Source organism: Ciconia boyciana, chromosome 7 (genome assembly GCF_034638445.1).
Source record: "Ciconia boyciana chromosome 7, ASM3463844v1, whole genome shotgun sequence".
In the NCBI taxonomy this organism is placed as follows: Eukaryota; Metazoa; Chordata; class Aves; order Ciconiiformes; family Ciconiidae; genus Ciconia; species Ciconia boyciana.
The window spans coordinates 29773632-29794953 of record NC_132940.1 but is presented as its reverse complement, the minus strand read 5'-3'; the positions used below and the strand labels follow the sequence as shown (position 1 = coordinate 29794953).

General features: G+C 48.3%; 1 protein-coding gene across 4 annotated transcripts; it reads right to left on the bottom strand.

The window, feature by feature from the left end:
• Positions 1 to 14: 14 nt before the first annotated feature.
• On the bottom strand, positions 15 to 18079 carry SCYL3 (SCY1 like pseudokinase 3). Of its 4 annotated transcripts, none has more exons than XM_072868706.1 (14): positions 17965 to 18079; positions 14040 to 14329; positions 13344 to 13529; positions 12557 to 12670; positions 11515 to 11571; positions 10674 to 10776; positions 9980 to 10091; positions 9218 to 9295; positions 6916 to 7055; positions 5938 to 6155; positions 5229 to 5400; positions 3195 to 3338; positions 1854 to 2590; positions 15 to 458 (listed from the first exon to the last, which is right to left on the bottom strand). In XM_072868706.1, exons 2-14 carry the CDS (start codon positions 14202 to 14204, stop codon positions 396 to 398), a joined length of 2289 nt encoding a protein of 762 aa, XP_072724807.1. In that variant the 5' UTR covers positions 14205 to 14329; positions 17965 to 18079; the 3' UTR covers positions 15 to 395. The 4 variants fall into 4 exon arrangements, with proteins under 4 accessions (XP_072724807.1, XP_072724811.1, XP_072724809.1 ...); XM_072868710.1 differs by having other exon boundaries at positions 5938 to 6125; XM_072868708.1 differs by having other exon boundaries at positions 14040 to 14380; positions 17965 to 18062.
• Positions 18080 to 21322: the final 3243 nt, after the last annotated feature.

The window sequence follows — 21322 nt, the reverse complement described above, 5'->3', positions numbered from 1 at the left end:
ATTAACCAAGGAGCTCAGTGTGACTTTCATTTATTGTCATCAGTTTTTCAGAGCAGGGATGAGTTTTGGAACAACCGCTTACACCACTCTTGGCCTCCAGTAGCATGTCAGCACCACCACACCCATCACGCTGTTCCTCCTTCCACTGGCAGTGGCACACACCACAGCTGGGCATATTGCTTGAGTGCAGGCCTCACCCCTGCAGTTTTTGGCACAGACTGGAAATGAGCATCCATTGCAACAGATCGGGCCCCACGAGATCTTGCTGGCTGCTGCAGCAAGTGCCTGCCTTCTGGCAAAAGCAGTGCTGAGGTACTTATCCATTGTATTGGGGAAGCAGCGAAGTCTCTTACAGAATCCATCACACCATAAATTGCCTGTCTCTTTCAGTCCCATTACCAGTTAGTATCATCTTCCCAGTTCAACTCCTCTTCTTCACCCCAGCCTGCAGCTTCAGCCTAGAATCATGTAAAATTATCAATATTAAGGCATGTCTACTGTACTTGGCAAAGCCACAGGAGTCAGGCAGTAGCCTGTGAGGCTTGCCACAGCAGAGCAAGACATTCATCCAGAATGCGGAAAGCCCCTCGTAAGACCAAAAATGAAGTGCCAGTATTTTCAGCTTTCTGTCTTAACTTTTAACTACAGAAGGAAACACCCTAAAGACAAAGAGCAAAGTAACAGTAAGAAAGATTCTTATTTTTTTCCTAAAATTAAAGCAAGAACTGTTTGTACCAAAACCACTTCCCATTAAGAACAGGATGCTATAAACTAGATGATTTCTTTCCTCCTAGGAAACAGCTATTGTCCTGCTGTATTCTAACACTATGAGTTTGATCTCACCCATCCACTGACACAACTCTTCCACCACTCCACAGCACTCACTGCACTACAGTGAGCAACTCCCCCCCCCCCCCCCAAAATGGCGTTGGTACCACAACAGTGCTTCTTAAAAATCAAGTGTGCCATTTTCAAACGTTGTAAACAACTTCAATTTACATCCAAGGCTCCTCTCCCCATACTACCTGCTACTCCTGGGGTAGCTCTCTTGAGGCTGAATTAGCAAAGCAACTTGAAATCAACACCTGTGTTCAGGTGGCAGTGGTGGGAGTGCTACCTCCTCTCCTAGGAAACAAGCAGTCTCTGAAGTCTCTGTGATGGGGCTAGAGGGATTTACCTGCTTACTGAAAAAGGCAGTTTTATAACTCCCCTGGTTCTCTGCAATGGAGAAATGTCTCAGCTATTCCTTCATGAAAACAAAGCACCCAAAAAGCTTTATTCTGTAATCCAGAGGTTCTGGTGTCCTGGTCCTTTATTTACAACCCTATTAGATTTTCCTAGAAGAGCCAGGAGCAAGACTGAGTCCTGAACATCCCCTGTGCTTGAACGCCCCCTTCTGTTTGTGCTTGGGGCCACACCTGTTCAGCAGGCAGGATCCAGCCTTGTTTTACCTGTCCAGCAAACCAAGACTCCCTAACGTAGTGTAGGGTCCTTGCATCCAGGAGACAGCAGCACAAATTAAAAGCTGGGGTTAAAACTCCTTAGTCAGTCCCTTTAGCAGCGTACAAGTTAAGTCCATTCCCTCACTGTTTCTTAACACAACTGTCTTGCTGCTGCAGTAACAGCCCACTGAATTACCTGGTGCCTGATAAGGTGCATCATTCAGAGCTCAGCATCTTGTATTCACAGGTAAAGACTCAACTGTACAGTCGTATGCTGCTGATACTTCCTCAGGTTATCCACCATCTGATTAAGGAGCCAGCTGGTGCTACAACAGTGTGTTGTGCTATGTACATGCTTTAGGATCCTCTCAAGTGTGCAGTCATTTAAACCCCACTGCTATAGCCTCTTACCTCAGTAACATCAGCTGCTGCAAATTTGGATGAAAACAGCACATTCGGGGAGGCACCTTCTCTGCTGGATACTGCACCAGAGTGACTGGCAGCAACCGCTTCTGTCCTCGCCCCAGGTAAAATCAAGATAGCTGAAGAAGGTTTAATGTCTGGGATCATGTCAGCAAACCAGTCCAGCTCAGGGTCTTGCACAGGTTTCCTCTTCACTTTGATCGTGAATTCTTCTCCTAGGCCAGACTCCGATGAGGACTTCAACCTTTCCTGAAAGGTCGTTTTTGGCAGCACAGTTTCTCCCAGTTGTTCCTGGTGGTCCCACTTGTCATTGCTCCAGCTGTTCCCGGGGCAGGACTTTGTGGGAGGACTCAGTCTGAGGCTTCTGAATTCTTTGCTCAGTTGATGGGTACCTGGCAGAGGCCTTGGCATTTCAATTGCATCAGCTTGTGTCACAGTGAGGCAGTTTCCTGAGGACAGTTCAGGACTAGGGCTGCTGGGCTCAAAGTCATCCCAAGGCTTCTCATCTGCATCCTGTTCAGCAAAATAAGGTCCCACACTGCCCCGCAGCTCTTGGGGCTGAATTTCAATGTTCACAGTTTTCTCAGTGTCTGTCTCCTCTGGCTCACTCCAGTCTGGCCACTCCTCTGCTGGTTTTTCGGAGGTAGTCAAAGAGCTCCTGCTGTTCCCTAGCATATTAATGCTTCCACAAATTCCATTCAGGGGGGACTGAGCATCTTGCTCACCTGTGGAAGACAAAGGTGTTACATACTAATTTCAAGAGAGCAAGTGCAGAGACAGAGTTGTGCCTAAAACTCCTGGACATCACAGGTAGCACCTGGCATGGAAATAAGCTGGTAATGCTGATTGGAAAGATGCTTCAGTGCTAAGTTCCTCTCATATGAGAAAGCACAGCCACCTTCCTGCTTGCAAAGGAGGGGTATTCATCTCAAGACCCTGGGGCACTAAAAGCTGACTGCTGATAAGCAACAGGTGACAAAAAAGGCCACAACAGTAAACAGAGTCAGCTTCTGAGGCCAGAGAATGAGCTGACCTCTAAATCTAGTGTATCTGCCAAGCTGTGGGAGGGGTGTAAAAGCACAGCAGAGAACCTGCCATACGGAAACAGAAATTCGAGGCCAGCCAGCCAGCAGTCTGTGCATATCTGATTCCCAGAGAACTATTCCCTAGGAAGTCAAGGGTCACGCTCTCGTTCCTTCACTGTTACCTTCCTTGGTTCACCAGATCTCTTTCAGATCAGCACATGGGAAAAATTAACATCTTTCCCAGCAACATTTCATTTGTAGGACACTTGATTTCTAAAAAGGAAGAGCTAGGGCAAAGGTTTACCTGTCTTTAAAGCCAGTGGATTGTCTTGTCGCACAGAAAGCTTCTTGACAGGTACATTTCCAGTGCTGGGGAACACACTAGAATTGTTCTTCAAAGACCGAGAGGTTTGATTTCTCTGATTGCTTACAACATGAATGGGGGAGTCTGCAGGGGTAAAAGAAAAGAAAGGACACCAGGTCCACAAGGCGTGTTGTCAGTCTTAGTTGAAACTGCCCACAGCATTGGAACATTCTTATTTACAACACTGACAAGCAATACTGAATGAAGACTGGCACAGCAATGCAACAGCTGCACCTCGAGCTGTATATAACACAATACTCCTCTGTTCCTGCTATCTGCAGCTCTTGCCAAGACAAAGTTTGGGCAACTGTAAATGGTCAGTTTTTGCTATGTTCTCTCAAGAAATACACAATGAACGAACTGATTATGAACAGAACAGATGCTTAAAAAATGCTGTCTGCCACCTGGCTGGATCCAAAATCCCAGCTTCTGTACTGCATGGCATCACAAATCCTGTTACCTGCCTCTCATACAAAAGCACAGCACTGGCAGTCACAACAATTCAAAGCATAAGCAAACTCATGTGACTACACAAACTCTCTTTTATGCCTGGGCATGAGCAAAGCAGCTTACCGGAAGAAGAGGCCCTACCCTGCAGGCTGTGTGACAGCCTCCCTGGTATCACACCTGAGGTGAGGTGGAGTGGCAGGCAGTACAGGCCACGCTTTGAAGCTGCACAAGGCAAGTTTGTTTCCCTGGGCCAGTGATGATAGCTGGGCAAGCACCTAGTTCCAGTTCATTTTTGGGAGTTGTGGCAGTGATTCACTGGCCTCAGCTGTGTGAGGCCCTGTTGCCACCACCCCAGAACAGCATGGCTTGGGCCAGTGCTGCATCTGCTTCCACGTGGCTCACCTGTGCTCCCAGCCAGCTGCACCTGCCTAGGCTAGGGGTTACCAGCACAGCCAGAGACACACATGGCCTGTGGCACTGGAAAGGACTGCAAATAACACACAGAACCCACCCCCTCCCCAAAGTGTCCTTGATAAAAGGCACATCCTTTTAGGGGCTCAAGCAAACAGCTTGTTAAGCCTCACATGTTCAGCCTCTAGTACTGTTTTTTTGCAGGTTGTCACTCCCTGTTGAGGACGAAGGTGGGTTTTTTTTGTTGTTTGTCAATAGTTAAATCAGGTCTAACTTTAAAGATATTCTGAAAAATAAACCTGGTTTTAGCATGCAATCCAAAAGGGTTTATTTAAAATAGCCTACTAAAATAATGTAAAGCAAAATAATGCAATGAGCCATCCACAGATTTTAATAAAGGGTGGTAACTGTCAGTACACACATAATCAGGAAGAAAACATTTATACTTAAATTGATCTGTCATGCACTTCATTTGGTATCTATATGTCTAAAGTAGAACAAATGCCGATTCTTCCCTCCAGTTATAAGCATTCTTAGTTTGAATAGCCAGAAAAGCTTTCCCTTAGTACACTTGGTTCCAAGTTATCTAGCAGGTGCAGGGACTACTGTCTTCATTTTGATTAGCTGAAAAGCCTCCTGAGAGCTGAGAAAATAGGGAAGTTCGTATTCCTTTTCCAATCTATGAATAGAAATTGGGGGAAGAGGATGAGACTTACTATTTTTAAAAACATGAAGGACAGAGGGAATTTTAAACAACTACCTGGATGAGTACGTAAGTCCCTTAGAAGGGCAGGATAGTTTTTCCTCCAAAGACAAACACACACACTTAATCTCCTTTGCTTACAGAGATTCTTAAAATGAAGAAGATATTTAATTTTTTTTCCCCCCATATATTTCCTACATTTAAAATACTTCTATATAACTCTTCTTATGATATCAATTCTGTATCTCTAAGCAGTCAGCACCTGATTTAGAATTAAAGTTTAACTGCAAATTAGCTTTGTTTCCAATTAACTTGTCAACAGCAACAGATTAATCATCCAAGAAATTTTGCCTATGCTGCTTGGACAGAATGGGCAAGAATCCCAAGAGCGCTCTGACCGTATCATTTACCTTCTGGGGAGAGATCAGCAGTTTTCATGAAACTTGGTGCAGAGCTTTTGAAAATCTTCGTTCTTTCTCCACCTACAACTACTTCAGGTCCAAGCAGGGAGACGAGAACAGCTAGGCTGTGCAGCGTTATCGCAACAATAGAGTCACTGGTATCTCGAAGGCCCAGCAATACCTACACCAAGAACATGATAATGTTACCAAGAACAGAAAACTCTGCTTTTTCACTTCTTTCCCCCTTAAGTGTTATATTTACAGCACATTTCATTTCTACAATCTCCCACAGGTCTCAGTAGATACCAGACATTATTCCCTAGCATAAAATCAGCCTTCCACTTTGTCTTACAAGCTAAAGAGGGTGGCTGATCCTAGTGCCTGCTGAGCACTAGACTGCAGTGCCAAGGCACCCTGAGCTCAGACCAATCACTCCTTCACTCTTGACAGCTGTGGTGTGAAACAGAAACACAGTCTCTTGTTGTGAGGCTGCCAGTCAACACCAATAGGTATCGGCTGCATGTGACAGCGGGCATCGGGTTTAACAAAAACAGCACACCAGATCAGGATGGGGTGTAAGGGCTTGCGTAGAAAGGAGGTTGCAAACTGCCTGTCTGTGGCCAGCGCTATGAGATCCTAACTTTAAGCTAAGAATCAACCCAAGCAGCAGAAATCCCATATTCTAGGATATACTGCACATTGTTTTGCTGTCCTTAACCTGTGGCAGTATGATGTTTTTTAACTCCTCCTGAGAGAACAGTTCTGCGTAGGCATGAATATGAGACAGCAACACCATTCGAACATGCTCCTCATGAACCTCAAATAGCTTCAGCAGCACAGGAATGACGTGTGTCTGGAACAAGGCTGGCGACAGGAGGCAGCTGGTCTGGCTTTCTCCAATTTGCTCTAGGGAAGAGAGGTGAAGATGGGAAAAGGCTACTTCAACAGTGAGAGACAGCTCACCCGAAAGCTACTCACTGAGAAATCATCACAGCTGAGATCTACAGCATCACACCACTGCCAGGTCTGATTCTTCGTCAGCTGCCAACACAGCTTGCTTGGGATGTCAGAGATGGGAGGGAGAAGGGGCAGCAGTGCCAGTGTCCATTGCTCAATGGCAATGGCTCTGGGAGGGAGAAGGGGCAGCAGTGCCAGCGTCCATTGCTCAATGGCAATGGCTCTGAACACAGAAGGTCAAACCATCACAGGACAGGTATTGCTTGTCCGAAACACCAGTAGCTATTTAGGAAAAACTAAGAGAGGGGAGGCAAACAGTGGGGACAGAGATAGCTGGGGATCCAGCAAGATGTGCTGAACACCCCTTACAGAGGAAAGAACAGACTGAGCACCCTTACAGGAGAATGAGTGCAGTGGCAGAAGTAAAAAGGGCAGGGAGGGTAGGGGAAAGGTGAAAAGAGGGACATGTAGGGAGCCACTGAGAAAGCCTGGGGTGGGCGAGTGGGGTGACATGTAAACCTGGGAAAGAGCCCAGGCAATTCCTTCCCAGCATCAGCAGAGCAGCAGAAAGTGCTGCAAGTGCGGAAGCACACAACTGTCCTTTCCAGTTCTGTATGTTACAGTATTTGTTCTGGTTAAATGAACACCACTAGTCCCTTGACTCAATGGAAGGATCACTCTGAATTAATTCCAAACGTGTCAGTAATAATTCTGAAGAGAGAAAGTATTTAAAGGTCACCTTTCTTTGGACCCAGAAGATGAGGAAGAAAACTCTTGACAGCTACAGGTTCTGCAAACACGAGCTGATTGAGTAGAAGAGGCACCAGGCGTGACGCTATCAGCTCCTCTGACAAGCCGGCCACCCTGTCCAGCAGGAACCTGCGTTCCAGGAGAGAGCAATTAGTATCAAGACAGCCTTCCATGTATTTACGACTGTTTCCTTTAATATTGCTTTCCCCTTTTTTGGGGTCTGACTCATCTAGAGACAAAGTCCCATCACAGCCTCTCACTCTGTGTACACACTAACCTAGAAGGACAAGGCTCTGCTCCTGCCTGAGGCTTTCAGGCAACCAATAACACAAAGCAGGAGCCAGAGACACATCCTGTAAAACCCCACACCCAATCAGAGGCTGTCATGAGCACAACCAGAAGCACCGCCACACCTGCAGCTGGCTCATGAAGGCTTCCCCCTCTGAGAAGCTGCCCACTGCTGTAGCATCAAACTGTCTCAGAGCTGGTATCTCCCATGAAGTGCTACAGCATTAAAACTGCAGAATAGAGTTGGCCTCTCACCCTACAACCTGGTGCATTGCAAGAATTTTCCTACTGCTTGAGAAAAAGGCTGTTCTACCCACCACAAGGGAAGTTCCCCTTGCAAAACAGGAATCCCATTTTGAAACCACTTCCAGTCTCACACATTTCAGAGGTGGCCAACAGAGCATGGGTCGGGTTTATTTAAATCAAAGTTTTATTTTGTGCAGCTGTTCCTCTTTGTAGGATTTTAATTTTTTAAATATGAGTAACAATTACTGCTTTTCTCTAGGTTTGGAGGACACTTAAGAGCAATAGTGCACATGCTGTGAAAGCCCCTCTGCCTGATACAGGAGCAACACTGCCCTATCTTTAAATAAAGTATTTGTTCCCTCCCTCAGTAAACATGGCTGTTACACAGATGGTGGGAACCATTCTGAATGCTCCTGCTAAGATCCCCCTTCTCTTCTTTGCTCCACTTGGTCTCAAACTAGTGAAATCAAACCAGTGTTACAACTGACAGTGACCACAGGCAGGAAAATAGCTCTGTAAGAACACCCAGGCTCCTTTATATGGAAAAAGAAAGAAAAATTCAGCTTATCCCTTTTTCAGGCCCAGATAATGCGATGACTATATGGAAGCTTCCCTTAGAGAAAACTTCTTGGGGACCATGACAACAGGATTTCCTGCAGATGCTGCACTACTGCAGCTGAGACATCCATTACAGACAACAGCTTTACCCAGACAGGGCTGGCACCACAAGATTAATTCACCCAACATGTCTTATTGAAAACTGTCTCATTAGCAGTTTACAAGATCTGCCTAAATGGAAGAAATTTTCACCCTCAAGAGGTGCCTGGTGCTAGATTTCACTTTTTTGCAAAGTCACATCTAAAATAAAGCTACTTCTAAGAATGAGGCGAGGGAAAGATTCTTTTTTTCTAGCACATTACAAGTTCTCTGATACTTTAGAGTATTTTGAAACTGGGCAAGCAGATAGCCTTTGTGTAAAGCAGCAGGACCCCGGGACAGCTCCAGTGAGGAGCTGTTCACCAGAGCTTGAGCAGATGAGCTGTTAGGCCACGCTCCCTCCTCTACTGCAACGCTACAGCACATGAAACGGGCTTTTCAAATGATTCCTGCTTAGCCGTGGTGCAGTGGCAGATGGGACAGTGCTGCTAAAGCAGGTGGAAGAGAACCTGAATAATTTAACTTCTGCTAATAACATCAGCATTATGCCCTACAAAGTGCATTAACTCAATCAGAACATGGACAATGGAAAAATTATTTCCTTTTCATATCCCTGTACTTCTGGGAAAGCTTCTGTTCTTGGCCCTGCAGGAGTTCAACCCAGCTGCTAGCAAGCAGATGGGATTCAGAAAAGCACCCCTGAACATGTCACTACAGTCCAGTTTCTGACTGATTCTCCAGTGACAGCCATTGGTCTGTAGCAGGTAAAAACACTGCTGCCCATACAGCTGTGCACAGCATTACTCCTGGGGCTGGCGAGTATCAGAACAATGCAGAGCCTGGCAGGCACCGCTCCTCCCAAACACCAAAGCATTCACAACTGGGAAAGGAGGGAGTGAAGAGTTTCCTCTTTTATGCGATCATTATGGCTGGAGTACCCAAAATATTACAGAGCAAACAATGTTCTGCCACAGCAATCAAAATCTGACACTTGAGGAACTACCTCTCTGGCCACAAGCCTTCTGAGGTCCCCCCACAATCCCATTTGGCAGAAGTATTTCTGAAATAAGAAGCTTCCAGATTATAGTTCCTTCACTTACTTGAAAAATTCAGTTTTTTCCTCCTCAGACTTCAGTGTTAAGGTCTTCAGAAAATTCACAACTTCCAGAAAATCATTCCTAAGCACAGAAACATAGGCTGTCAAGTGTGATCCTTACTGATGCTTAAACCACCCACAACCAAGAGACTGCAAATCCCCATCCTTCATTTAACAGAGAGAACTAGACAGAGGGACACAAGTCAAATGCCGGTGGACCAAGAATGCCAGTGTGGAGGTGTGACCAGTTACCCGACAGCTGCACCTGCACAGTGCTGCACTTTGAAGTCAGCAGTTCACATGGAGACCTCGGCAATGCAGCATGAGCCACCTCTGACCACCTGCCTGGGGCAATAAGCAGAAGGAAGTGCCACCCTATGCTAACGCCACCACTTAGAGAAGCACTCGGTGACAGCAGACACAGCTCTGGGTGGATTATCTCAGAGCCTGCTTCGCTCCAGTGGTAACACTAATGATTTTCTAGAGCATTTCCCACCAGCTCCCATAAGCTTGGGGAGATCCAACTGACTGTATGTGACTAAGAGACACACTTCTGTCACCACTGCTAACTCAGCACCTCATTTGGAAGGCTGATAATGCTTTCAGTTTAAGGAGTGTCTTTGTCAGAGATCCCTGTAAGAGGTAGGGATTAAGTCTGCACCTCCCATCCGGTAAGTAACACACCTTCCCAAAAGTAACACATTTACAACACAGAAATAAGCAGTATCAAGACATACCAACAGGGGCAAGATATTCCTTTCCTTACCTGAAGAACTCGTGACACAATAAGCTGGACAGTGGTGGACGACACTTTGGATCTGGATTCAGCAGCGCAGAATGCAAGGTTTGCTGAAAGCTGGAGAGAATATCTGCTGAAACTGAAATCCAGAGCACCTACAGTTAGATTTCTCTCTCAACATTGAATAAGCTATGTTCAGGAGTCCTCCACCCTCCCAAAACCTTATTTTTAGAAGCTCCAGTTGATAGCAAAATTGCTCATATATGTCCCCAAAGGAAGGAAAAATAGCATTTCCATTTGTCTCCCTAAGCTTCTTGGCTATTGGGGCACCAAGGAGTGCTACTGCCCTCCAAGAAGCTTCCTGCTCCCTCTCTGCTAGAAGGCAGCAGACCCTGCTCAGCTGTGGTACACAACATCCACACGCCTGCGTCCATCACCCTTGATGAAGCAGCTGGTAGGGCAGGACCAAGTGAACCTCTGTCTGCTGCAGAGCAGCGTGGGGGTGGCTGGTGCCCTCCAGCCACATCTGACCCTGTTCAAATGCAGGAAAAGGGGAATACAGGAGAAGCCAAGCCTGCATTTTAACTTAGCGAACACGAAGAACAATGATGGCCACAACCTGTAGCACATCTGCCAGCTGCAAAAGGCAAAGGGCTTGACACACGGAAGGAATAAGCTACAGAGGCCTGTAGATAGCAAACACACACATGTCATTCCTCACCCTGATCATTTAGGACTGTCAGGAGATTTTCAACCATTGTTCCAAACGCGTAGGCATCCCTTGCGTGCCCATAGCTGTTGGGCAGAATTTTGAAATCTGCAGACTGAAAAAAGCCCAAAACCCCAAAAAGATCAGCAAAGCAGGAGTTTATTAAATACTTAGTAGTTTCCATGAATCTCTATTCCCACTCCCCACCATATACACTCTCTAATTATTTTTATAGCACCAAAGCTCCGCTAAGTACTGTACAAGTAGAATATCATGCAAAAACACTCCCACAGGAGCAACTACATCACGATGAAACAATTCCCCCGTGAATGCACACCACAATTGCAAGTCAACAACTTTCAGCATTTCTGTGGAAACAGGTGTTAATTAGAGAGAAAGCGAGTGCTCCTTTAAGATAAGCAACTCATAGGATTCTTAATAGATAGGAGGTGACTAACAAGTGGAAAAAAAAGGCTGTTGTATTGAGAGTTACACAATTGTGTGACCACAGTGATCTGGGCAATCTCAGCAACTACTCTGTAATTTTTGCAAAGCTTTGGTGATTTAGAAGCATTAAAGCTGCAACACAAAGTGTTTGAAAAATATTTTGACGACCTGCTGTCCCACCACTCCTCATTCAGAATTTCACTTCCCTGTGCCCAACACCGTACCCAAACCCAGGATGGGAGGGAAGGGGGAAAAAAAGGGAGAGAGTAAGCCTCAGGTATTATCCAACAGCCACTTCCTCCCATTCAGGCATAAGGAAGTAAAATATGTGAATGAAAACTATTTCCCAAACATCACACTTATTTGTTGCCAGCAAGAAGTTCCTCCAGCAAGTGATGTTACTCACCATCTCCTCGCAAGGGATGCACGACTGGTCTCGTACCGACTTGACATGACAGAGGAACTGGAAGGAGAAGAAGGGAGACAGGAGCTGCCTTGATCGCTTATCTGTGCCAAGCAGCAGGAGCATGCTCTCCCTGCGGACCAGGGCTGAGTGTGTGGCAGGAGGTCTGCCCCTGCCCCTTCAGCTGGCATCCAGGGCAGGCTGTGCTTTGCTCTGCCCAGAGGGGAAGCACAAAAGGACCAGGTGTGAAGCACCAAGCTAAAAGAAAGCAACTTCAGGGCATCACAGCCAACTCATCCCTTTAGTCCTCAGTCCTATCGTCCCGCATGATCCATCTGGACAGGGAAAGGATTTCATGAGCTTCAGCAGTCAGGTTTTACTGCCATGCTCTTTGCATTGTTGTGCACCACCAGCACACCAGTTGTGTGTCTGCCTGATCCCTTCTGAAAGGTGATACACGCCAGGGACACTCAATACAGTTCGTGAAAGATTTGTGGATCCTCTGGGAGAAAAGGCAATATACATTTACGACACAGTGCCAGGCTGCAGTAATGACTCTGCACAGCATGCAGCAGAAACCAAACCAGGAATTTTTCTGCTGAGACCAGTAACAAGCAATGAAGATGCCAGCGGCAAAAGCTAAGGAGTCATTTAAATTATTTTTCTTATTGATTCATTTCAACCTGGATCTTCCTGCTTCACACTAAAGCTTTTTTTTTTTAGTTTGTTTTTAAATCAGTGCAGAGGAGCAAAGATTTCTCACTCTCCCCAGTCTTAACCTACCCTCCAGCCAGCAGTCTCCCTTAGAAAAGTAACTGCTTTTTGGCTAATTGGGAATTAGTTTCTGTTTGTGTAGATGTTGTAGTTTATAGTTACGGTGTCCTTAGAGTAAAGATTCAGGTCAGAGCTGGAAGTGAGCCAACACACTTAATAGTAAATTCAACTAACTGGAAGGACTTGGGCCTTCACATCCATAGATGGCCAGCTTCAGCAGGCCAGGAGCCCTCTCCCGGGCATCAGAGGGCGTGCTTTGCTTGGCTCTTACCTCTGGGGTGGCTTCACTGAAGTTACAGACTGTTTCCATTCCTCCCAGCTTCCAGTGCCCATCCTCACTTACAAACACAGATGATAAACAGACATTGTTATGCGTTAGGTTTCCCTAAAACATTAAAAAAAAAAAAGGATAACAGACTTGGGGATAGATGAAGATGTAAAATCAGCACTAATTAGGTGCTGCAAGGAGCTGAGGAAAAGCTGCCAAAAAGCACACAATTCTAAAGGTCCTTCAGGATTTTGTAGGTGACTAGCACGTATCAGGCAGAAAGGCCGGGGTTCTAGAGCAGACAAAGCTCTAATTGTCACAGCCCATGCAATGCAATTGTAAATCCAGAGAAGACCTCCAGCTATGAACACAAAGCCCAAAAGCTACAGTCTGTGCTGGGATTTAACTGCCATCCTGGACAAATACATGGTGCCAAAACAGGGGAGCGGTGACACCGATCTCTGACACGTGGCAACAGCTGTAAATAAATGCCAAGGCTGAGCAATCCCATTTCCCTAAAGTAAGAAGCACTACAAGCAGATGTCAATTCATGAATTGATAACTGCTCCCCTACTTCCAAAACCCACAGCATTTTCAATTACCCTTCCTCCTACAAAGCAGCCAATGATTTTATCAGTTTCAGCCTAAAAGAACTGCGGGGTGTGGGTCTGTCTTTTTGTGAAGAACCAGGAATGAGACAGTCATCCAGACAAGCCCAGGTACAACGCTCTCCTGTCGTGTTTCATCTGGCTCCCATCAAAACCTGACAACTGCTGCCGGTGGTACCTACCCTGTCATGGAGGAAGATGAGCGCCAGCAACACGTCATAGATCCCTGCGCAGATTTCTGCAGACGAGAGTGTCTCCAGGACCATCTCCAAAGGCTTCACACGTTCTGTAACCAGGTGGATCCCATTTGCTTCCACAGTACAAGAGAGGAAGCGCAGAAGGCAAGGGTGGCGCAAGGTTTTCAGGTGCTTGCAGAAACAAAGACATCTGTTAAATCTCATCCAAGACATCTCTTTTGGCTGCAGAGCTTAGCCTTGTACTTTTAGCCATGTTTTCTGCTTGAATTTAGACAGCCCATCCCTGCTCCTCACCAAGCACTCAGCACACTCACTCACTGCAAAACTTTTTATAATACATCTAGATACAAAGTCTTACACAGAATAAACACAGTATTTTGGGTAGGATGCACCCAAGAAAGACTCTCTGACTTATATCTGCAGGAAGAGACCAGTACTCTGCAGGTATTGCTATCTGAACATTGCTTCCCACCACTGCTCGCATTGTGTGGCACATGATAAGCTTCACAGCTGCTGACCCCCTTTTTCCCCCTGCACGGCAGCTGTTTGCAGCCAGGGTCAACTTTGACCTTTTCTCCTGCCCTTACTCCAAGAGTTTGACCCTCATTAACTGATTCCCATCCCTCCAAGAAAAAAGAGGGATAGCTCTCAAGTCTGTCCCAGGCACGCTCTCTACAGTACCTTGGCAGCTTTATTAACCTTATCTTCATTCTCCCGCTTGTACACAAAGACCGAAGCAAGTTTTCCATCTTGTAGCACGGCTGAATAAATTGTGTGTCCAGTTGGCAGCGTGAACGGCGGCTCTTCTAGTGCATAGCTCTTTAAAGCGCTGTTCTCCGAGCCCATCACTTGCAGAGTTCGGCCGTTGTAGAGGTTCCCTCTTGAGACAAATAGGCCTTTGGGTGAAGGAAGATTTTTTCAGACAGATTTAGTTCCGGCGGGCACTGTCCAGTTCACCTTCAGAGCATTTTCTGCAAAGCATGAAACAGCCATGAAGAACTTCCTCCTGCCAGTATCCTCTCCTTCAGTTTAAGGACAAGAATAAAATCCCCATCGTTTATTTTGTAAAGGAAACCAAATGTCCACAAAAGATCAACAGGCGAGCAGCTCTCTAGCTGTGGAGCTAGGACTGTGCTGGCATCTGTGTCAGCGTCACCACCAGACAGCACCAGCTCTGACATACAGATGAATAGACAGTACGGTGTCTACAACTAGTCCTTGACCTGGCTACCAAATGGAGAATCCACCAATAGCCCCAGTCATGCAGACACCTACTCCAGAGGTTTAATTCAGACTAAGCCTAGTCAGCAGTTAGGAACTGTGATTGCCCCTGCCTTAGGGTACAAGGAGCCCCCAGCCTTCTTAAAAGCAGTCACTGCTCAATTCTCCAAGGCACAGAGGATTTCAGTGAAGCTATAGTCAGGCATGCCGCTGGAGAAGGTTACTTTTCCCCCCCCAATTACCTTCTCTCCATCTGACAAATATTCCATCTGCCTGCCAACCCTTCCTTCCTCCCACAGCCTCTGTCAGGAAGAGGCTGACACAGATTTTTGTGCTGCTTCCTCGCACACAAAACTGGTAAAACAAACACGCTGATTGCAGAGGCTCTTTTAGAAAACACTGACCGAGCAACTGCTCTATAATCAGGCTTGTGATCACAGGCTACAGGCGAGACCCTGAATACCAGTCTGTATACAGAAGTTAGCAAAGATCTCTAGTAATGAGAGGAGGAAAGAGCAAAACCTCAGGTTTCAGGAAAAGTGGGGAAAAAAATTGCCCACCCCCAAACATTTTTTGCACCTGGAGAATCGCTTTATGGTGGTTGCTTCCAGCCGTGACCTGAGGCTTCAGGAGGGCAACAGCATGGGAGTCTCTCAGCTCCCTGATAGAGCTGTTCCAGCAAAGCTGCTGCTCCGGCCCCTCTCCCACATCTCTAGTTCAAGCTCTTCCCAGAGCTCCGAGGTCAGCAGTGCTGAGGGCCTTTTGGGGAGCTGCTGTTATGGTTCCCTGGCTTCTTTTCACTGCTTCAGTTAAGAATTAGTTATCTAAATGATTGCCTCCCCTTTCCCCAAAGTGTCCTATAATTAAACATGTTATGATCTGATGTCTTTATTAAATGTAAATATGCCAACTGCACGACCCGCTAGTCAACAAGAGCATTGGGAAGGAGCAGAATGCTGCCTTTTTAACAGACTTCATACAAATCCTTGCTCACACATCATTTAATCACCTTTGTTAGCCGTGCTTCTTGCTGGGAGGAATGCACCCTATGAACACATTAGATATGGGAACCAGAACACATTACAGCTCTTAACTGTTTGATGTGAACAGACCTTAACCCTCCAGAGTGTACAACCACCACCACAGTCTGAAATTGTGGGTTTTTTTAAAATTCAGTTTGTGTGTCCTGATCCACCTAAAATCCAACACTAAATTATCTACAGAACATGCAACTTGCTATCATTCTCTCCTCTCTAGTGTCAGGGATGGATCTGCACCTCTTCAGTGCCAATTCCTTTAATGTGACCTTTAAGAAATACAGGGAAAGCTACAGAAGTCTAAACTGCAGCTTCCCAGCACTACACAGAGGGGCTAAGAGGTGACAGGGAGGCACCATGCAGCAGTTACACACATTTCTAAAAAGGACTTTCTTGTGAACTCCTTGGCACAAAAGGATTCACGCCGCCCTGAGATGGAAGGGCTTCCTCTCCAGCCGGTCCCTGGGAGCGCTGCTCTGGCTCACCCCGTGTTAACCTTCCACACCTGTGTGCAATGGCACCGGCTGCCCCCCCGGGCACAGCTGGGTGCCTTTACATGCATTCTCTGCTCTTTTCAGCTTTGCTTTGTTTGCTAGCTCTGCTATAATTATTTCTCAGATTTTGCACAGGACAGCTGAAAGTATCTGAACTATCCTAATGCCTCGTGTTCCTCCAAATACATATGGACATATTCACCAGTTACAAATTTGGCTTCAGGGACGCCCACCGTTCAGAAATCAGAGTAACATCAGCGTCATTCAAATAACTGCAATCTACTCGAGTGCCACGGTATGACAAGCAGCTCCAAATAAGCATCCCCCACTCCAGGTAACCACCTCTCAGGACAAGCCCAGCAACTCTCAGTATCAAACGCTGAGCACCTTCAAGCGAGAAGCTTCGAACAACCAAGCGGCAACAGCACCCTGTGGAACCATGAGCCACACTTTTTATGAACATGTCAGCTTCACAAAACTATCACTTAGTTTCTTATCTTTTTCACAGCACTCCAAAACATGCTGGCTATTGAAACTCCAGCAGGCAAATGCATTTGCAAAGGTGTATGCCTAGGTTTGGCTAAAACCCATGGAAGAATTCTTCCGATGTGAAAATAAACCATCAGGCACACAACTGCACTGTGTCAGGACCACATATGCTTTGTGGGTTAAGAGCACTACCCACATTATAACCCTTTAATATCTTATTTTCAACAAATTGTAAACATGAACATTAGATGTAACGCACAGTGCACCTTGAGATGGACAGGAGCCCAGCAGGGAAAGACAGAGGGACTGGTAGTTAAGAACAATTTGGCTTTGCTACCATAAGCAGCGTTAGAGTTGGAATTTCAATTGAGCTTATTTGTGGAGTGATAACACCCCGCATACGAGGTATCCACCTGAAACACATGCACTAAGCCCTGTCACTCCACAGCTAAGAGTGGGGCAGTTCCAGGCTTTCCACTCGCCCTGCCCGCCACCTCCCGTGCCTCCTAGAAGCCGCTGTCAGGGGTGATGGGTGCTTTGTTCCCAAAGGCAGAAGTTTCCCAACGCGGCAACTGCGAACGTCCAGCGGGCACCTTGCGCAAGCAGTGCCACGAAGGCGGACAGGTGGGCAATCAATACCCAACAGCCTCTCTGGGAAAGGAAGCGTGATTTTACTGCACCTTCCGAAGGACAGTTCAACCCTGGACACCAGGCATGGCGTGCATGGCAACCAAGAGCACGCATTTGAACACAGAGGGCTCCCCGAAAAACACCAGCGTAACATCAGCTGCCGGGAACACCACCGCTGCCTACAGCGCACTCAAAACAACTACCGTCACCAATGCGGCATTTACTTTTTTCCCGGAAAAGCGAGCTTTTACCCCCACCGCATACCCTACCCACGGAGTTACCCGCACCCACACGGAGGGAGGGCAGCGTCACCATTTTCTGAGCCGGGCCGGCAGGACCTGTCCTGAGCGAGGCCTGAGGCACCGACCGCAGCCCAAGCAGCCGACCCGGCCCAGGCGGGGGGCAGAGCGCCCGTGCCGCGGCCCAGCAGCCCCGGCCCCAGGCGCGATGCCGCGTCCCCGGCAGCAGCGAGCCCGCAGGCAGCGCCAGGCCGGGCACCGCCGGGGACAGGCAGGACACTGCCCGGGCGCCAGGGGAGCTGGGGCGACCGGGTCCCCGGGACCACCGGCGCCCTGGGGCGGGAGCGGAGCCCTGGTCACCCCTGGTCACCGCCTCCCCACTCACCCCCGCCAGCCCCCCATTAATGGCCCCCGCCATCAGCCCCTGCCACCTTCCACCACCTGCGCCCCCAGCCGCCTCCCGCCCCGGCCACCCCCCAAGACGCCCCCGCCCCACCTGCTCCCCGCCGGCCCGGGGGGGGGGGAGGGGGAGTGCCGCCTCGGCCCCGCCGGCCGCTCCCTCCCTCACAGCGCGGCCGCCGACTCGCGCTTCCGGCAGCGGCGCAACGTCGAGTCGGGCGGGCGGAGCGCCGCCACCTGCCTTGCGCGCCCCCTGGCGGCGGGCGGGGCGAAGCGGGCGGGCCGTCATCTTGCGCGAGGGCGCGGCCCGCGAAGCGGCGGCGGCCATTTTGGTTGTGGGCGAGTCGCTCCTCAGGCCGCCCGCGCCCTTTCCGCGGCAGCTCCGTACCGGCAGCGACGGTGCCCGAGGAGAGCCCGCCCTCTGCCCATGCCTGCCAGCACTCCCGAGCGCTGCACCCCGCGTCCCTCAGGCATCGCGGCGGCAACTGAACAGCGGCGAGAACCGCAGCCCGCCCCTGTGTGCAGCCTCTGCTCGGGTCAGCCCCGCGGCTCCTGCCTGCGCTGCGGTCCAGGCCCCGAGCAGCGGCCGGGCTGTCCCCCCGCCAGCCCCGTCCTCCATTTCTGCTGCTGGGGCGCGGCGGGCAGGACGGACCCTCCGCCTGAGCCTCCTTTGCCGTGTGGAAACGAGCAGTGCTGCCTGTGATTTATGGGTCTCGGGCGCTTGGGGAATAGGTGTCTCCCTCCTTCGAACGTGCAGCGGCCTGCTGTGCCCCGGCCGCATTTAGTGAGCTAATTTCCTTCCACAGCTCCCCCGCTCAGCCCCCACACCGCTGCTACGGGGAATCCAGCGATAGCTTCCCCACCAGCCTAAATAAAGGGCGGGTGACAGGGTGGAAACTGCGTACGCGAGGCAGGTGGTCTGTCTAACAGATCTCCCTGCGCCATCGCCCCGAGCCCTGCGCGTTTGCTTTGGTGGTGTAACTCGTGGATCATAAGGAGATCTATTTAATGCCATTAAAACTAATTGCTCTCTATGCTGCAGAGTAAAGTGACTCTGGGGAGAGATTTCATGTGAATATTTTGGACAGCAGAACGAGCATTGAAAGGAATTACTATAGTGCAGTGGGAGGTCTGGGCTTTTCACACACTATTTTCATATCGCCAATGTTATTCCAGTTTCATGCAGCGCCAGGGCATTAGGATGTGGTTTGCTCAATCATTTTGAACCTAACGCTTAGAGCGAGCAGGGCCCGGCAGCACACCCCATACCCATGGCCTTGTCTAGACAAAGATTTAATGGCAATGGCAGTGTGTTTAACAAAGGTGGTCTAAGCTGTGCTAACTCCTTGGCTTTCTTTAGTAACTAAACTCCACCACTTCAGCCTGCATTAAATTTTGTGCTGTCAAATCTGGCATGAACTTTGTAGAGTGTATTCTTTAGCAATATGCTTTTCCCCCGCTTTCTACCGAAGCCTTCCAGTCCATGCCCGGAGCGTGGACAGTGCAGATACTCCCAAAGGCACAGGACTGCTGGCCGGTGGGTCGCTTATGCTAGAGTCCCTTCAGCACAGCAAAGCCACAGGTATCTGGACAGAAGAAGGGATCCCCTCAGATCCATACCCAAGCTCGGTTCAGTTGAGCTTCACGATCTGTTTAGGCAAGCAGAGAGGAAGGCTTCCTTCCACTGCTGGGCACTGGGAAGTCTGTAAGCTGGCCCGTCAGGGTTAACAACGGGGCAGAGTGCTAGGAGGAGTCCGCTCCTCTGGCAGAGGCAGCTGGATGATCTAGGTCTTTTTAAATACAGCAGAAAGATGATGGGAAGAGGAGGGTGAAGGAAAGTAGACTGGGTCCTACGTAGTGTGTGAGGCAAAGTATGTCATATATTATGGGGTAACATAATGAATACAGGAACAGAAACTAAAATGAAGTTCAGATATGCCACCTCCCTTTTTCGAAGGTAGGACAGATCTGAAGTCTTGGGCCCACATGGGACAAACAGTCATGCCAAAAGACACTGGCCCCAAAGTGCAAAATAAAGGGAACTGTGAGCATTCCTCGCCACAGTTTATTCAAGAGCCTAAGCATGTATTTAGATGTCCTCTGTGTGCATGTGTGTTTGTGGCAGGGGAAACACAGAAGCTTGGAAGAACTGAACAACTGCAGGTAAAGACAAAAAAATTCTTAACAAGCAACAACTGGTATCTACTCGCAGCACTTGGCTCTGTCCACAGGCTTCAGGCTGTGGTGTAATTCATGTGGCTCTCAGGAAAAAAGCAAACCTTGGCTGCTCTGGCGTATTTACTTTGCTGGGCTGCCTCTGTGGAGAAGCATTCCTTCTCTTTATCCGCTTTTCCCGTGCGAGTCCATTGTTTCATTCAAACTGAAGAGGTACCGAGGTGTGCACCCTGCTCGGAGCCCTGTTGTGCTAGGTGCTGTACAGACACTCGAGATGGGCTTCTGTCCTTCAAACTTTGCAATTTGCCTTTCCTAAGAACAGCCAACGTAGGCTTCTCCAGAGAGTAACTCAGGACCTAATGAGGTAGGTGTGAACCCCCTTCCTTTTCTTTCAAGGGCAGAAGAAAGAGTAGACAGGGAACTAGCAGGATTACAGAGCGCTTAGCAAGTCCCTCATTAAGTTTGTAACTGGTTATTTAAGTCGATTGGGCAAGAAAAGATTGGCATAGTGGAGAGACAGACAGCTCATAACTGTAGAAGAGGATGGAGCAAAAAGCCCGTCTATGGAGTAGAGCCTGTAAGGTCTAAAAGGACACTGGGGAGCATTGTCCAGCAGACTCTGGTGCAGTTGCTATCTGCACTGTAGAAACGTTCCCCAGCTCTTCCTCCTGCAGGCCACAGAGCCTTTGGAAAAAGCAGAGGGAAGAAACAGGGCTGGGGTGGTGCTCCCAGCACCAACCTGAACTGCAGCCAATGTCTTTTCCAATGATGTCCTCCTGCCACAGTCATGTTAGTTACAGCTACATTACAGTAGCTCTTTGCTGCTAAGGATATTTCTGAAGTACTCAATTTCTTAATAAACAGAAGTGGGTTTCTCTTTTTAGGGGGCAGGGACCCCAACATACAACTCCAGAAAAGTCCGTGTTCTTATTCAGGTGGGTTTCTAGACTGACTGGTTGCAAATGTCACCTTCTACCTGTGAACTACAAGCAATGCAGAGCTGTCTTCCACCGCCCGTGGAGGCAGGCAGCTCCAGTACCTCTCTTGTTGCCTCAGAGCTCTCTCCTGAACCTCATAAAGAAAAAATGAGTGGATCACAACAACTTTAAGGGCTGACAGCTCCAACATAAGTTGCACCAGTAAGTCAGCTTCCCTGTATTTTATTTTCCTGGAGGATGGTCATGGAAGGAAGGTTGTAGCTATTCTCAGCCTTCTCCCATGAAGAGCAGACAGCTGAGCTTACCAGTGGTGTATTACAGGAATTCCATTAAAGAACCTGC

What these genes read in the sequence shown, in the direction of transcription:
- SCYL3 (XM_072868706.1), bottom strand. Translation starts at nt 14,204, where the DNA reads ATGGGCTCGGAGAACAGCGCTTTAAAGAGCTATGCACTAGAAGAGCCG. An exon ending in TCAGTGAAGCCACCCCAGAG is followed by an intron (nt 11,572 to 12,556) that starts GTAAGAGCCAAG and finishes TTCTCCTTCCAG; the next exon opens with TTCCTCTGTCATGTCAAGTC. An exon ending in GCATCCCTTGCGAGGAGATG is followed by an intron (nt 10,777 to 11,514) that starts GTGAGTAACATC and finishes GGCTTTTTTCAG; the next exon opens with TCTGCAGATTTCAAAATTCT.